A 16,646-nucleotide genomic window follows, 5' to 3' on the forward strand; every position below is an offset into this window, starting at 1 on the left:
AGGGTGTTTCTAAAGATTATTAGCTCATTAAACTAATAAATTAAAGGAAAAGTTTTTCAGCAAAAAATTTGCTTATTCGGACGCATGGCAGCATGCACGCACGAACTTATACGCACATACACACACACATATACACTTATTACTTTTTTCTTATTATTAATGTTAATAATGGATCTATCAATGATAATAAAACAGGTTAATCAAACATGTTCTCTCATTTTGGTAACACCCTGTATAATCGACGTTCTGAGAATCTAATAAATAATAACTCTTCTCTTAAAGTAATCAGCCTCGAAAAAGAAGGCCGTCGATGGTCGAACGAGAAGTTTACGATTTCATATCTGGCATCTAAATGAAACTATAATTAATATTTCGAACAACTTCGAGACGTTCCTTCTCGATCCCTCGACATGAGAATCGAGATTCTTACGAAATACATTTCGTCTTCTCTTCCATTTTCTTCTTCTTCTTTTTTTTTCCAACGAATGATACTCTTCTGAAGTGGGACGTTAACAACGACGAAAATATACATGTCGTTTTCCATAAACGAGAAGAGAATCGTGAGAGTTCCATGGTTGATAAAGTCTCTCGGTCCAGTAGCTGTGCCTACCGGCTACTTCTTGTCCGCGATAATAATAATGGTTGGTGATTCGAGCGGGGTAGCAGCACCATTGATAGACCATATGGCGTGTGCACATTCCATGGATTTAATTGCCTTATATCGCGCAAGAGTATATACCGCAAGTTACGAGAGTGAGCGAGAAAGAGAGAATGAGAGAATGAGGGAATGATAGAATGAGAGAATGAAAGAGAGTAAGAGAGAGCAAGAGAGAGAGAGAGAGAGAGAAGGGACAAGGGGAACCGTCGATCCTCTCGACGTACTCGCACCGATGAATAATGAGTACTCGGTATATAATGCGTTTACCGACTGATATCTTCTCTGACTGATCGAACGATCTTCGATCGTGTATATTCTTGAATACTTTTCGTTCGTAAATTTTTCTCGCCAAAGTGGTACTTAACGCTCTTACTATCTCAGATCTCATCTCTCGATAGCCAATTTCTAGAGATCTAAATTTCTACGTGACATTTAAGAACTCGACAGCTAGAGAGAATCTCTCATGAGTATTCATCTCCGTTTATCCAAACAGCATGCTAACAGCACGAATTCGTTGATTTCATTTATCACAACTGTAGCTTTACGTAACGATCGATGCGATCTACCTAAGAAATATAACTATATAACCACATATGTATACTCTTATATACTTACATGTAAATCGATTGTCGATCGAACGCACGATCACATTAAATGTTAATGTATTTACTTGTTCTATGAGTATTACGTAAAAGACTGCTTTCGAATGTATTTCTGTGGACTTTGGAACTCATTATTTTTTGTTGGATGCTGATGTATTAATATGGATCAATTAATGAGAGAGACAGAGAGAAGAATTTTAAAATCACTTAGCCATGTAATTTCATATTTACGTAACGAACAAGAGGACGACGATCAGATATTCCAAAATGTTCGTATTTTACTACAAAGATTTGCATGCGTTTGAGAGCATACGCGTTTATTGCAAAAGATTTCATGGGGGGTCGGGAAGGTCATCGTACTTCTACGTACTTCTTTTTCTTCTTTTTCTTTTTCTTTTTCTTTTTCTTTTTCTTTTTCTTTTTCTTTTTCTTTTTCTTCTTCTTCTTCTTCTTCTTGAAATTCTCATTAACTGGCTTATCCTTTCGAGACTGCATCATTGCTCGAGCTATAAAAGATGATTTCGACATTTCAAATCGGGTTCTTGAAATTGATATGCTAAGCAGATAATCATAATGATAATGATGATGATGATGATGATAATAATAATAGTAATAATAAACGTACCAGTTCATTGTGCAACGTAAATGCATATGACGTGATAATTATCTTTGATAAGAAGATACGTAGTCGAATAAAAATTTTGATTGTTTAGATCGAAGATAATCTTCTCGAAGGCCCGATTTGGAAATTTAATTATTAAAAATAAAAAAGTAAATGCTTTAAATATTAAAGGTCGATAAATGCAGCTTTCTTGAATGAGTTAATTAACGGGCTACGTAAATATTGATTATTAAAGAAGCATCGTGGAGATTATATTTTAATCTACGTTGTTCGCTATACCGTCAAGGAGTATTCGCAGGTGTTAATGAAAACGTTAAATAAACACCATGTTCGTATATAAATTGTATCAAACATCGACTCGGGCTATTTTTAATGGATCTGATTTGGTAAAGAGATCCATCGATCATTAAAGAAAAAATAAAAATTAACGTAAAAATGGCACGCAAAACTCTTCCAATCATCGCTTGTCTTTTGGCTGCCGCCATTGGCGTTGGTAAATTGACGTTGGATCTATAAGAAAAAAAATATATACATATTTTTCTTTTCCTTTTTGTAATTTTATCAAAAATTTTGAAATTCTTTTATCTAATGAAACATACGTTCGAATTTGTTTATCAGTATACGGTGACGCACCTGAAGCTTTAATCGGCGCTACAGTTGCTAGAAATAACGAATTTCCATACTTGGTATCCATCAGAGTGAATAATAATCTACATTGTGGTGGTGCTATCATTGGTCAGTATCACATTCTCACCGCTGCTCACTGCGTTGTACCTCTATTAAACAAAAAACCTGGTGAGGTAACCATTGTTGCTGGTACAAACAATCTTTACCTTGGCGGTCAGTTTTACAAACCAGATCTTTATATCCCTCACCCTGACTATGACTCCGACGATACTTGGGTCAATGACATCGGTGTAATCAAGGTAAGTTGGCTAACGAATTTAAACTCGAACAGAATTGAATATTCTATGTCCATATCTTTTTCATGTTTAAGACATACTTGGCATAATCGTTCGTTTCACTAAATTCATAGAAATTTGATAAGAATCAAAAAATTCGTTCTAAATCTTTACGTTTTGAAAATATATCGCACGTTTGGATTATCCTCGAAAGATTTTCTTTCGTTCGCTCATTCATTCTCTCTGTTTCTTTCTCTCATTGTTCCTTCGTATTCTCAATATCTAAAATATCTCATTTGTCTCTATTTTTTACAGCTTTCCAGCCCAATCCAATTCAATACTCGCGTAAAATCTCTTGCTCTGCCAAACTCACCACCACCGGTTAACGTTCAGGCTTTGATCGGTGCTTGGGGTGCAACATCTTCACCACCAAAGAACATATCTCCTTTAGTCAGAAGACTGGGACTTAGAGTATTGTCTAAAAAGGAATGTGAAAGCTACTTCAATAATATAAAAATCATTTCGAGCCAAATCTGTACTTTGGTTACTAAGGATATTGGAACATGCTCTGTAAGTGTTGATAATTCGTGAAATTACATTTAAACGTTTTTATTATTAATTATTGAATTTAATTAAATATTCATTATTTTTAGGGTGACAGTGGCAGCCCATTGGCCTACAATCATCGCGTAATCGGTATCGTCTCCGGTGGAATTCCTTGCGCCCAAGGATTGCCTGACATTTTTACTAACGTTTATAGTTTCCTTGACTTCATCAAAGACGCCATGGCTCGTTAAATTGAATTTAACAACTTGTATTTTACGCACAAACTAATGATTTCATGATATATTTCCATCATTATATTTTCAATAAATATTTTAATCGATACATTTAATCCGTTTCTTCGATTTTATTTAATATTTTTAATATCTCTCATAGTGTCTCCTTTTCCTATCTTTTACTAGATCAATAATATTAATTATACCGATAACTCGATAATGTATTTATGATATTCTTAAAATAAACTTCTTAAAATATTTAGAATTTCTAAAGCTCTTAAAATATTTATTTAATGTTAATTATTGAATTGCCATTTATTTAAAGAATTATTTAATATTAATGATTGAATTGTCATTAAATATAATTAAAATTGTTTATTATCGTTCTTTGAAATATGATTAAATAGAAATAAAGTTATATGTGATAATAATGATTAACACAGTGTATCGGTTGATTTCAGATTCGTTTCGATTTAAAAAAAACAAATGCGTTATGTCTCGATGATTTATTTTTTAATATATTCGTTATACATCTACAAATAGTATGGGTAAATATTGAATTCGATCGAGACAGCTTTATTTGAATGATCAGAAATGATATGAAACTTATATATATGGACGATAAGCGTGTTATCTCAAAAGTGTTCGCATCGATACTTAATTAATTTGCATATAATTACAGATAAAAATATCTATAATTCTTATGTCTTCATTCAATGAAGTTTGTAAGACTTGTCATGTATATTTGTATGTATATATATATTTGCAATATAATTAGCTCGAAATTTTTAAAAAGTTTATTGATATATCAAATATTAACCACTAAAATATTATATATTATTACATTTACTTTATTTAGTTACTTTGTATTATTGTGTTATCATACTTAATAAAAATAAAAATTGTTTTTTCAATAGTTATATATTTATTTATTTGTTTATTTATTTAATAATATTTACCAAGAAATTTACAAATATCTTGAGAAAATATGTGTTACTATTCCAAGTCGACATGATCAATCATTGAATCCTTTTTTTTCTCTTCAACGTGTTTGAGAAATGAAGGATAAAAATTATTATAAACAAAAAATTGGAACAAAAAATTATTTGAAGATTGTATATATTTTAAAAATTAAATGCTTCATAAATATAGCGTGGCATTTCTAATGAAATTAAGATGAGAAGAAACTTTGGTAAAGACATCAGGTTTTCCAAGAGCACAAGGAATAACCCAAGAAACAATACCAGCGAGATTACCGTTATAAGTAAGCGGGCCACCACTGTCACCCTGTGAATATAAAAAAAAAAAATGATATTGATAATTATCAATTTCACAATCACAATTAATTATTAGAATTAATTAAATAAATTTTGCTCACCTGGCAAGCACCGATTCCTTTTTGATTAAATGCGCAAATATGACTTGGATAGATCTGTAGCGTGTGTTGTCTTTGGCACAAACTATTATTTGTAGCATACAAATCGATCTTCAATAATGCATTAGAAATTGGACCTTTCGCATAAATTCTACCCCATCCACTCAAACGAAGTAAACTATTGTTTGGTACTTCCAAGCCAAGCAATGGAATAGGTTTCTGTAAGCTGTTGAAAACCATGGGATATTGTAGCTGCAAAGATAAGATGTTGTTAGAAAAATTGTTTAAAAAAAAAAACATTTGTTTAATATTTTATCAGAAAGAATAAATTTAAGCGTCGATGAATTTTTTATAAATAATTCGTAATTACCCTAATCACAGCGACATCGTTGACCCAAGAGGTTTGCGATGTACCTATGTATTTAGGATGAACAATAACAGATGTGACATTGTGAAATTGACCACCATTATTAAGATAATTAGTTCCAGATACAACGGTATAACGAGGATTGGGAAGATGCCACTCGTTAACACAATGAGCTGCAGTAACGATGTGTCTCGAAGAGATGATACTTCCACCGCATACGTGATTGTTATAGATTCTGAGGGAAACTTGATAGGGAAATTCACCAAGAGCTGCACGATTACCTCCTACTATACGTTCGGGTGCTTCGGCGTATGCTTTTGTATAAACAAACAAATGATCAATTTTGAAGTATATAAGACAAAACGAAAACAAAAAATTCCAACAAAATTAGAATGACGATAATTTAATTCTAAATAATAATGATCCAATTTATCGTAAGACATTATTCTTGAAATGAAAGTTTCATTCGTCTGTCGATTAGAACTTTCTTTTTTTTTTTCTTTCTTTTACCTCTAGCAAGAACACCAAGCACGAAAAGAGCCAAATAGAAGCGACACATGATGATGAATTTAATGATTTGATAATAAACGAATTGAAGAAGAATCTTCTCTTATATATATATATATATATATATATATATATATATATATATATATATATATGTATATACACATGTATAAATACATACTCGTAAATTTGTACTTATCAATGTCCTTGATTTGCAGCTGTCTTTTTTTTCTAAAATAAACAGATCCACAAAAACGTACGTCATCTTCATTGTAGACAATGATAACGTTGATTAGGTTTAATTAAAACGTAATCGTCTGCATTAAAGAAATAATATACGAAATTACAAAATCAATTCATCTTTTTTTCGTTGATATGCTTCACTAATCTTCGTTAAACTTTCTTTCGTAATAAATCAATTATTGCACACAAATATAATCGTGAGATGAGTCAAAAAAACGCTATAAAAATTATTGATAAGTTATTTTATTTTATTAGTAATCTTTATAGATCTTTTTATTTTATTTGACTTTCATTCGATATTTAATAATCTACCTAACAATAAAAGAAAAATACTGTTATATACTGTTTTATTAAATTTGGTAAAAAATTAAACGTGACACAATTTACTCTCGAACTACCGATCGATCGAGAATGCAAACCTATCCAAAAGGAAGGAAGACTAAGGTGATTAATTAATGGCGTCGGCGTGTTCTATGACGTCATCTGCTTCAATGCTCTCCGTTTGGAACTGTTTTTGAAACATGTGGGTCAAATACAGAATTACCCATAGATTATATTACTTTCCTCATATAACAATAAACAGAAAAATTACTTTTTTAGAATTCAAATAATATTTCGAATGATTGAGCGATTTAAAATTCGTCTAGAAAAAAGACGAACTTCGTTTCGTCTCGTAAAACATATTTTTCCATTTATTTTATACTTCGTATACACGCGCACGCTATATTATATTACGTAAAAATGTTCTCATAATTTTTCTTGTGAAAAAAGAAAAACTAAATAAAAAAAAAAAAAAAAAGAAATAAAAAAAAATAAAAAAGAAACAAGAAAAAGCAGAGTGCATAAAAGTATCGTACGATCTTCTTTTTTGTTTTTTAAAAGAGCGTGGTAATTCGCCTTTCTCTGTCACCCTTCCAACTTGGCAAGCTTTAGCACAGGCGCCCTTCTGTCGAGTGACGTAACCAGAGAAAGTATTATCAAGGGTAGTCGTGAGATCACCTCGTGTGCTGTGCATGCGGGTCAGTGGAGCACAGGCGTCGCGACGCCGCGCGTCGACGGAGCTCTGTCTCCTCTGTTTTTCATCTCTTAGTTTTGATTAAAAACATCACGTCAAACAAACAAAGGAAAAGATAAAGAAAAGAGAAAGAATCTCATGGAAGCTGAGAGGACAAATCTCGAAGGATATGGCACTCGTCAGATGTTGTCTAGAAGCTGAGGCACCTGAAATTTTTGGATCACTTATACAAAAGTGTACCGATCCAGGTTGTAAGTACATTACTCGTTCGTTTACATTCACTAAATCATCTTCATTCGAAATGAATATGAGTTTGATATATATAAGCGATACAGAATGAATCACGAGAAGCATCACGATCGTTGAGTATGATCTATAATCAAAAAAGTTTTTTAGAGAGTGTTGGATCAAATGTTACTGTGAAATAATTCCAAATTATTATCATATTAAAGTGACCAAGAAGAAAGTTAAATATTTCGTTTCTTATGGTTCACCCTGTATAATCTATGTAGACTTTTAAATATACATTTAAACTGTCTGTGTCATGTGTGTATTTAACTAATGAACACGTTATATGTGATTCAGCTTGCATAAGTATGTTCTATGTTGACGCAAATTAAATAAGTAATATACTTATGTAAGTAAATGTAATATTAATGTAGATATACCTATATATATATAAGGTATATTTATTTATATTAATATTTATACGTTCTGATATGATGTATTCATAAATCTATTTCTTTCCATTTGTCTTTCTAATAAAAAATTAAAACGTGTCGTTATCATTGTCTTACTTGACAATCTAATTTAAAATGCGAACGACATTTTGTAGTCTCCCTTTTTTTCTCTATCTTTTTCTTTCTCTTTCTTTCGTAATAACGTATAACAGAGAACATTATTATAAAAGAGAACGAATTCTAAAAAAGTTTTCTGTTTTACTATTAGAACGTTAATTGTCGTAAAATTGTAGATTATAACACGAACACGTTTGCAATATCTATGTTTCCTGTTTGTGTCTGTACGTGTGTGTAATCAAGTGTCGAAACTTCTTTGATGAAAATACTGTATATGGGTCAATGAAATGGAATTTTCTATCGTTCGTCAATGTTAAAAATATGTCTTCATCAATGGAGCGCAACTCTGACGCAAAAATACTTTTCATTCTTTCGAGTATGTTCAAGCGTCTAATACGTGCAACGATTTCTAAACGTGTATGGTCACCGACTTAGTCCCACACATCAATGTTCAATAATAATGAAGAAAGTTCTCTTGACATTGAACATATCTTATCGGATTATCAATAAAAAAAAAAAAATGTATAACTTTATTAAAACGATATTGTCTTGTTCGTTTGCCGTTTTCTTCGAATAAATTAAACGATCGTCATTTTTTGAGTGAACGAATAATAAAATAATTCGATTATATATATATATATATATATATATATATATATATTAATTGTTTAATAAAAAATTAAAAGACACGACTTGAAATAAATAATTTCTAAGTAAGAAAAATTAAGTCGAGTTTTTTCAAGCTTCGACATTGAAAATAATCATGTTTTTTCAATGATAACTTTTAATATTTATCTTGAGTTGTCGTATTATCTTAAGAAAAACGTTCGTATTATCTTTCAACAGCAAAGCATTTTCTATTCACGATATTATTGATCGTTTCTGCAAGGATGACCAATCGTCTTAAGTAGCGTTCAAACTATGTGCGCGTGCTATTATTGATTTCCGAAGACTTACATCGACGTGGTAAAATTCCCATGGCTATTTCAAAGTCTAAAAACATCCTTTTTATCGTTGAATATCTATGTGTATACGTAAGTACGTACACATATATCTACCATATATGATATTAAAATTAAATTTACATTTTACTATTAAACTTAAATATTATACGGTGATGCTATTGTTTATGTTTTACCGTGAACAATACCAAGATTTTCTAGTCTGCTAAGACGATAATTAATTTATTCATCATAAATCTACTTAGCGATACCATTAATTCTCAATGAGCTCTTGTTAATGTTTAATTCATGACGTTTCGTCGTTCGCTCTATTACTATTTGCATATAAATGTTCTCTCTCTTTCTCTCCCTGTCTACCTCTCTCTCTCTCTCTCTCGATATTATTCTAATACCTTGTAATACGTTCTATCTTTAACTATTCTAATCACGCAAAAAGATTATTCTAAGACACACTAAAAAAATATGATTACTCATTCAAAAAGAAATAGCCAAAGAAATACTATATCATTCAAAACTGTTTCATTCATGAAAATAAGAATAATGCTGCCATCGAACGGATCGTTGCACAAACTGCAATTACAATAATGTTAGTTCTGTCAGTAAAAAAATATTATCATACAACAATGCATATCGAAATATTTTTTAAACAATTAAATAAACTACGTATCGTTGGTGTTACGTTTATGATCATTGTTATTATTAAAACAACGTTTAGTAACAACAATCGATAAAGAAGATCGCTGGACGCGTGGTATATATTTTCTTAATCGAATCAAAAATTGCAACTTGTTGGTAATACAGTACATAGGAAAATAAATTATTTCTCTTTCTCTCTTTTCCCTCTCGCGACTTTACCCGACCGATAACGTCTGTAGAAATCGAAGAACGTTCATGTTGAATGCGTACGACTTATTCTCCTCAAAATGTTTGGTGAATACTGCAGTTTCATGATTGTTGTCATTCATTGTTATCTCGACTATTCTTGAGAATTCATCAATTCGATCAAGTCACATTGTAACGTTATTTTAACTTCCTTATAAATATATTTTATCTAATGAAAATTCTCTTTCATTTGTATTAGGTTGCTGCTGGTGTTGTTCCGCGTTACGCCCAAGGTACAAGAGACTGGTTGACAACATCTTTCCTGTCAACCCACAGGTACTTTATTTTTTATAATTAATTTTTAGCTGTTAATACCATTAGGTGTTTTTTGATGTTATAATATTTAAGTATATCGGATATAATAGGAAATTTGACAATATTTTAGAATTTAATGTCATATAAATATATAGCTCTTTTGTGCAAAGTATATCTACTGGTTGCTATAACTATAGACATCAGTCAAAAAATAATCAATATTTGTATCGAAGTATAAAATCAGTTATGATGTAAAATAAAAATATCTTGTAATATAGGATGGCCTGGTTAAGAATAATATGGAAAAGCTGACATTTTATTCATTGAGCAGTCCTGAAAAATTAGATAGAATAGGGGAGTACTTATTTCAAAGAGCTTCCAGAGATATATACAGGTAAATATTATATAATTCTATCTGCAAGGAATGTGTCAGCATTTTTAAAAAAATTAATGTGAATTATTTAGTACCTGTCATTATCTCTCTTATGTCATTTTTAATTGTTTTGCATATAATAGGATTGTAATTGAAACATTTTGTAAATGATTGAAAAAATAAAAATACTGACAACTTGTTATTTAACTAGTAAAATGAATTAAACGTAACAAAAATGATTTAAAAATCTTTTAATAGGAGAAGAAATGGATTTGTGGTTATTGCCATGGAAGCAATGGATCAACTCTTAGTTGCATGTCATGCTCAAACTCTTAATTTATTTGTTGAAAGTTTTTTAAAAATGGTCCAAAAATTACTAGAATCTACAGATCCACAATTACAGATTCTAGCAACTCAATCTGTAAGTAAACATTTATCGTGTGGATAATTAAAACAAAAAAATATATAACCAGTATACTAAGTATTTATTTATAATGTTCTTTTATATATATGCATGTATGATGCTAATGATATCGTTTTGGTTCTATTATGTTTATTTATAATACAAACTAATCATATGTTTCAATTCAGTTGAACAAAGTCCTGGCTTCTTCCAGTTTGTCAGATTTGCCAACATCGAAGAAGACACGCCGTCTTATCACACACGTTACGATTTCTTTGTATCAAAATACTCTGCAATGTGCCACTCCAATCACGACGACCCCACTATTCGCAAACAAATCAGACTTGCAGGAATCCAAGGATTGCAGGTATAATTTTATATAACTATATATATGTGTGTATTTATATATCATTATGATTTATATAATTAATTAAAATTATTCACAGGGTGTTGTAAGAAAAACTCTTTCCGATGACCTAGTAGAGAACATTTGGGAACCTGTTCATATGGATAAAATTGTACCTTCATTATTATATAATATGCAAAATACAAGGTCAGTGAAAATCAAATAAAACAGACTATATTTATATTTCATGAACATATCATTTTACAGATATGCCAATAAGGAAGATGCAACACCAGAATGCACAACCGAGGAGAGATCCGATCCACCACAATTTGCAGAAACTTGTATGCGAGAACTCGTTGGTCGAGCTTCATTCGGTCATATTCGATGTGTCATCAGACCTGTCTTAAGGTACGATACATTTTTTCTTCGTAGATAATACAATTATTAAATAAACGTCCGAATGAATTATAATAAAAATTTTTTTTCAGACATTTGGATAATCACCAGCTATGGGTTCCCAATTATTTTGCTATTCATATTTTTAGGATAATAATGTTCTCTATACAGGTTGGTTAAATAGTAAAACATAATGTGTAACCAAGAAATGTCTTTTTAATTTTAAAGTAAATTTTTATTTCCAGTCACAATATTCTTACACTGTTGTCGAAGCTTTAATGACTCATCTTGATGATCATTCAAAATCATCTCCAAAAATACGAACGAGCATTGCAGATACATTATCAAAAATTATTTCAATAGCAGCTGGAGAGAGTGTTGGTAAGATCTAGATATTATAATTGGTCTATGTAGAAAAAAAATCTAAAATATTTAATTGTTTTATATACATTTATTTAAGGTCCTTCTGTTTTGGAGATCATCAACTCGTTATTATCTCATTTACGTGTTAGTGTAACAAGAAACCAATCATCCAGCAATGACGAGCAGTTATATCAAGAAGCTCTTATTAATGCTCTTGGAGAATTTGCAAATCATCTTCCAGATTATCAAAAGATCGAAATAATGATGTTCATAATGAGTAAAGTTCCTTATAACCAAACAGATCGTATAATTTCTGTTGGTAAGGGAGACGTTCTACTTCAAAGTATTCTTTTAAAATCTCTCTTGAAGGTAAATTATATTCATATTGTTAACTATTTGATATAAAATTCTTAATAAAAATTATTAATTTATATACGCGTTAACGTTATTATAGGTCGGTACAAAATATAAAACGATTCATTTAAATACAACGTTTCCACCAAGTTTCTTAGAACCATTGCTTAGGATGTCCCTGGCATCAGATGCTGAAATGAGACTCTTGGTACAAAAAATATTCCACACGTTAATCGACAGACATAATAATATTGCAAAACTTGCAAAGCCCACGTAAGTTGAGTTAGTTAAGCTATGTGTCAATCGGTATAGTCGGCAGATGTTTCTATAAATATTTTGTTTTATTTGGCAGCGTGAACGTTGCCGAACTCGATCTGGTAGTCGAAAAGTCGTCCAGGCCGGACGTTATATTTATTCGAAAACATGGACCTGAAATTTATCTAGCACTTTATGAATCACTAGAATTAACAAGCAATACTGTTGAAAATGTGGAATCTATATATACTACTTTAGCTTTACTAGTCGTAGAACTTGCTTCTGAGGATACTATTCTAGAGCTATTAAGATTAGTTTTGAGTCTTCAAGATCTAGCACTAACAAGCGGCCAAATAAGTGTTACATTGAAATTCAATTTACATGCTATTGTGATTAGTCTACTTGTTTTGATTTCTTACGTTTGCAATATTACTTCTCTTATGGATTATGCACAAAAGGTATTTGCTATATAAATGTACATGATAAGATTATGATGATATATATATATATTATTAGAACCAATAATTCATAAAAAATTTCTTTAGGTCGTTGAAGCTCGCCGAAAGGAAGCCCCACATCTATTGCCTAATTTACAATCTCAGTATGATAGTAATTTATCTCCAAGATTAGCAGCTACGTTATTAGTAGATCAAACTGTAGTAAGTGAATGTCTGAAAGGTGCTGGGCTGGATAGTGGAAAACTCCAGCAAGGATCTGGTTATAGTAGTACTTCTTTACAACATAGGTAATATAATATTAATTATTTTTATTCCGTATTCGACTTATATTTTACCTATATAACATATATACGTCCTTTTGAAAGGCATTCCTGGGTTGATAGCGCAGGACGAAATTCATTGGCTGATATTAACTCTGGTACTGGAGAACTGGACAGTGGAGGTTCATCTCCAGGTGTTCAAAAGGTACATTTTTTATTAATTATAATAATTATTATTGATAATACTAATGTCGTTTATTGCTTTATTAGAAACTACCTGGCGAAGAGTTAACATTCGAAAGCATGAAAAGAATTTTGACAGAAACTAATAACAATAATGTAATAGAAGAGGAAAAACGAATCCAACTTTCACAATTCTTCCGAAGTGCACCATTCCAAGATCTTGTATCTATAACACAACCAAAGGTATTGAAAACGAATCGTTTTAACTTATGAATGTATTAATATCAACGTGCGACGAAATCATATTAACTATGTTTGATTATAGCATGACGTTTTACAAAGTAAACTGTCGGAAATATTTAATACGTTGACGGTTGATCCACGCAATATAATCCCAGGAGGACCGCAAGCAGATGCCAAACCTAGTCAAACGCCAGCTTATGAAATACATTTTCCAGAATTATTTGTTTATTAGAGAAAGGTAAACGTATAAATATATATAATATATATGATATATAATATATATATATATAAGCATATATATATATATATAAATATGTATATGTATATGCTTCTTTTATTATGTTATAAAGGTAATGTTATTATCACTCATGGAAGTCAATTACAATTTACAATATTTATTTACATTATCGTACTGCAATGCATACGTATATATGTATAATTTGTGATATATATTTTTATATACAAGAATATTTTTATGACTTGAAAGTGACACCAATTCATTTATCAATTACAAAATATGGGATAATATATCTTAATAATTAATATTATTTAATATGTTACGTTTCTTCATTGTTTCACAAATGTTGTTATTTAGAATAATAGCTGAAATTTAATATTGGTATTGACTTAGTATGGGAATAGAATTTAATCAAATATTTCTGTTGTATAAGTATTTATTTGCAGCACATATTGTAAAACATTAGTAATGTAGAATGTAAAACACTAAGTACAAGTGCCATGCTGGCACATATTAATAGTGCTTGTGTATTTATTATCACTATGTATGTACATTGATGCATAAAACAAAAATTGAAAAAATGGAAAAACAAAATTTTACTGATCTATAAAATAAAGTAATTATTCCATATTATATTGTATAGTTATATTTGTTTTTGCATAAGTTAAAAAGTGTAGAACTTAAAAAATGTAACAGAAAATGAATTTCTAAGAGTTAGTAAAAGAACAATAAAATTTAAGATATTACCTCTAAAAATATACTATGACATATATATCCATACCACCTAACCCAAGAGAATTACATTAGTTATTCAGTAAGTTCAATTTTTTATTGAATTTTAAAATGTAAATATTTATGACTATTACATCGTTAGTACAATTACACTTCGTGTGATATTGAAAATTTTTGTACAAAATATGCAGATGATTATTTACCAAATGCTAAGTAAATGGAATGAACAGATTGTATTTTCCAAATGTTTTAAGGTTTAATTATTCAACCGCTCATTGCAGGAACATCTTTAAGCAAACTATGCAAGTTAAGTAATATCATTTTAAAAGATAATTAAATATTAATATATTTAATATAGTCCCATAATTCATATTGTGGATATAATTTTTTTTAGCTTTATTCCTTCATTTTATCTCCTATTAATATTTCTACTGTAAATTGTGATCAGAGATAATGTTTTTTCTAAAAATATGAGCGATTGAATTGTTGTGTACAAAGTGCCGTCTGTACAATGACTACTTAAAGTAATAAATTTCAAAGCGCTTCCTTAGTTTTCAGATATTTAGGTGTTTGGTCGGTACAAATATACTTTGTAGAGTATTCTAAGGCTCCACTTTCAGCAGCTCCACATCGAAGATAAGAACAGAATTTGGTGGAATAGTGTGTCTTTGTCAAGGTTAATATAAATAAATATTTATAAATAAACAACGTACAATAATACTAATAGAGAGATAATCATTTCATAAAACAATAATTATAATATATTGCAATTATATTATATTTATCTTTGTATTAAAGGATATACTCCTGGGTGTCCTCGACTACCATAAGCAAAGTCTGGTGAACATGTTAGCCTAGCACGTTCTCCAACACACATTTGAGCCACACCTTGATCCCAACCTTTAATTACCTCTCCTCTCCCGATTCTAAATTTAAATGGTTTTCCACGGTCCCTGCTAGAGTCAAATACCTTTCCATTGTTCAAGGTACCTATGATGTAATTTGAAGCATATTACGACTGAACAAATCACAAGAGATAAGATCATATCTCTGTATGATATAAATTTCTTATATTTATAAAAAAAACTTAAAAGTGTTTTCTTTCAGAATCAAGCTGATATTTATCAAGGAAAAAAGAATTATTCGTAACGTGACTAATGGCCATAAAAATTACAACCTCGTTATCGCAAATAATAATATAATTTAAACATATTTATAAATTCTATATGCACATACATACATACACACGCGCGCGCGTGCGCGCATCACATAAAATGATAAGAAAATATGATTTATACCGAGGTTAACTCATAAATTATAATACCTGTGTAGTGAACGACTACAGTTTGCCCCGTTTTGGGATACGTTTGACCTGCAAATATAAATAATTTCGTATTGCGAAAAAATATATGGACGATGGGTGTTATTAATTCAAGTACATGACTCGCATAAAAGTATTCCAATGTCGACATTCACTAGTACGATCATTGAGCACGAAGACAAAAAAATATTGGAAAAATAATTTTTATCCGAAAATATGCAGATGGACGAAACGTGTTTACGAGCATTCCGCATTGAAGTATATCGGAAAGAAATAATGTAGATAAAATTTTTACAATTCAATAGAGTAGGGGAAAGGCAGGTAAGAAATAAGAAATCAAAAGAATAATTACCATCACCGGGAGAAAGAACTTCGACATCCACGCCCATGATTGCTTTCTTTTCACTGTAGAATTACTTAACTTGTTCAATAAAGGTCTACCTAAAATCCGTTAGAGCGAAGAGGATCGTCAAGACCGGCTAGCAGAAATCGTATAAACGTGCTTTCCGCTAACTTAAGAGACGATTGGAGACGATCCTAAGCCAATGCCGCTTGTTGAAAAATAAGGTTCCTTAGAAACCCCTGGATACCCCCGCACTAGGAAAGAAATATCAATTGTTCAAATCGCCGACAGAGGCGCTACTATCGTGCTACTTCCTCTTGAATTGTTGTGATCGATGGTAACATTTCCTGGCGCAACATTTAAATTTTTTATATACTTGCTTTTCCTTATTATATACATATATTATTGT

At 30.6% G+C, this 16,646-nt stretch overlaps 4 protein-coding genes and 1 long non-coding RNA gene across 6 annotated transcripts; 2 read left to right on the forward strand and 3 right to left on the reverse strand.

Annotated features, from left to right (window-relative positions):
• Positions 1 to 1,681: 1,681 nt before the first annotated feature.
• On the reverse strand, positions 1,682 to 2,237 carry LOC122629873. The gene is made up of 2 exons (XR_006327359.1): positions 1,886 to 2,237; positions 1,682 to 1,766 (listed from the first exon to the last, which is right to left on the reverse strand). It is a non-coding gene; the product is annotated as an uncharacterized LOC122629873 (long non-coding RNA).
• A 1-nt stretch (position 2,238) lies between these two features.
• LOC122629858 (chymotrypsin-2-like) lies at positions 2,239 to 3,679 on the forward strand. The gene is made up of 4 exons (XM_043813705.1): positions 2,239 to 2,375; positions 2,501 to 2,808; positions 3,100 to 3,354; positions 3,438 to 3,679. The coding sequence occupies exons 1-4, from the start codon at positions 2,318 to 2,320 to the stop codon at positions 3,579 to 3,581; spliced, it is 765 nt and encodes a 254-aa protein (XP_043669640.1). The 5' UTR covers positions 2,239 to 2,317; the 3' UTR covers positions 3,582 to 3,679.
• A 986-nt stretch (positions 3,680 to 4,665) lies between these two features.
• On the reverse strand, positions 4,666 to 5,915 carry LOC122629867 (chymotrypsin-1-like). The gene is made up of 4 exons (XM_043813718.1): positions 5,816 to 5,915; positions 5,309 to 5,619; positions 4,942 to 5,190; positions 4,666 to 4,850 (listed from the first exon to the last, which is right to left on the reverse strand). Exons 1-4 carry the CDS (start codon positions 5,862 to 5,864, stop codon positions 4,704 to 4,706), a joined length of 756 nt encoding a protein of 251 aa, XP_043669653.1. The 5' UTR covers positions 5,865 to 5,915; the 3' UTR covers positions 4,666 to 4,703.
• Positions 5,916 to 7,062: 1,147 nt separating this feature from the next.
• Positions 7,063 to 14,435, forward strand: LOC122626876 (protein EFR3 homolog cmp44E). 2 transcript variants are annotated; one of them, XM_043807394.1, is made up of 16 exons: positions 7,063 to 7,321; positions 9,911 to 9,987; positions 10,245 to 10,360; positions 10,598 to 10,760; positions 10,957 to 11,109; positions 11,189 to 11,295; positions 11,356 to 11,499; positions 11,580 to 11,658; positions 11,733 to 11,868; positions 11,948 to 12,219; positions 12,305 to 12,477; positions 12,557 to 12,917; positions 13,005 to 13,204; positions 13,283 to 13,382; positions 13,448 to 13,603; positions 13,686 to 14,435. In XM_043807394.1, exons 1-16 carry the CDS (start codon positions 7,240 to 7,242, stop codon positions 13,833 to 13,835), a joined length of 2,469 nt encoding a protein of 822 aa, XP_043663329.1. In that variant the 5' UTR covers positions 7,063 to 7,239; the 3' UTR covers positions 13,836 to 14,435. The 2 variants fall into 2 exon arrangements, with proteins under 2 accessions (XP_043663329.1, XP_043663338.1); XM_043807403.1 differs by lacking the exon at positions 7,063 to 7,321 and adding an exon at positions 9,786 to 9,843.
• On the reverse strand, positions 14,260 to 16,509 carry LOC122626886 (peptidyl-prolyl cis-trans isomerase Fkbp12). Its single transcript, XM_043807417.1, has 4 exons — positions 16,247 to 16,509; positions 15,898 to 15,945; positions 15,377 to 15,563; positions 14,260 to 15,233 (listed from the first exon to the last, which is right to left on the reverse strand). Exons 1-4 carry the CDS (start codon positions 16,281 to 16,283, stop codon positions 15,176 to 15,178), a joined length of 330 nt encoding a protein of 109 aa, XP_043663352.1. The 5' UTR covers positions 16,284 to 16,509; the 3' UTR covers positions 14,260 to 15,175.
• Positions 16,510 to 16,646: the final 137 nt, after the last annotated feature.

This window comes from Vespula pensylvanica, chromosome 1 (assembly GCF_014466175.1).
Source record: "Vespula pensylvanica isolate Volc-1 chromosome 1, ASM1446617v1, whole genome shotgun sequence".
Lineage (NCBI taxonomy): Eukaryota > Metazoa > Arthropoda > Insecta > Hymenoptera > Vespidae > Vespula > Vespula pensylvanica.

What these genes read in the sequence shown, in the direction of transcription:
- LOC122629858 (XM_043813705.1), top strand. Translation starts at nt 2,318, where the DNA reads ATGGCACGCAAAACTCTTCCAATCATCGCTTGTCTTTTGGCTGCCGCC. An exon ending in GGCTGCCGCCATTGGCGTTG is followed by an intron (nt 2,376 to 2,500) that starts GTAAATTGACGT and finishes TTTGTTTATCAG; the next exon opens with TATACGGTGACGCACCTGAA. An exon ending in ATGACATCGGTGTAATCAAG is followed by an intron (nt 2,809 to 3,099) that starts GTAAGTTGGCTA and finishes TATTTTTTACAG; the next exon opens with CTTTCCAGCCCAATCCAATT.
- LOC122626876 (XM_043807394.1), top strand. Translation starts at nt 7,240, where the DNA reads ATGGCACTCGTCAGATGTTGTCTAGAAGCTGAGGCACCTGAAATTTTT. An exon ending in CAGGAATCCAAGGATTGCAG is followed by an intron (nt 11,110 to 11,188) that starts GTATAATTTTAT and finishes AATTATTCACAG; the next exon opens with GGTGTTGTAAGAAAAACTCT. An exon ending in AGCAGCTGGAGAGAGTGTTG is followed by an intron (nt 11,869 to 11,947) that starts GTAAGATCTAGA and finishes CATTTATTTAAG; the next exon opens with GTCCTTCTGTTTTGGAGATC.
- LOC122626886 (XM_043807417.1), bottom strand. Translation starts at nt 16,283, where the DNA reads ATGGGCGTGGATGTCGAAGTTCTTTCTCCCGGTGATG. An exon ending in AGTTCTTTCTCCCGGTGATG is followed by an intron (nt 15,946 to 16,246) that starts GTAATTATTCTT and finishes TTATATTTGCAG; the next exon opens with GTCAAACGTATCCCAAAACG. An exon ending in AGTCGAGGACACCCAGGAGT is followed by an intron (nt 15,234 to 15,376) that starts ATATCCTTTAAT and finishes ACAAAGACACAC; the next exon opens with TATTCCACCAAATTCTGTTC.
- LOC122629867 (XM_043813718.1), bottom strand. Translation starts at nt 5,864, where the DNA reads ATGTGTCGCTTCTATTTGGCTCTTTTCGTGCTTGGTGTTCTTGCTAGA. An exon ending in GCTTGGTGTTCTTGCTAGAG is followed by an intron (nt 5,620 to 5,815) that starts GTAAAAGAAAGA and finishes TTTATACAAAAG; the next exon opens with CATACGCCGAAGCACCCGAA. An exon ending in AAGGAATCGGTGCTTGCCAG is followed by an intron (nt 4,851 to 4,941) that starts GTGAGCAAAATT and finishes TTATATTCACAG; the next exon opens with GGTGACAGTGGTGGCCCGCT.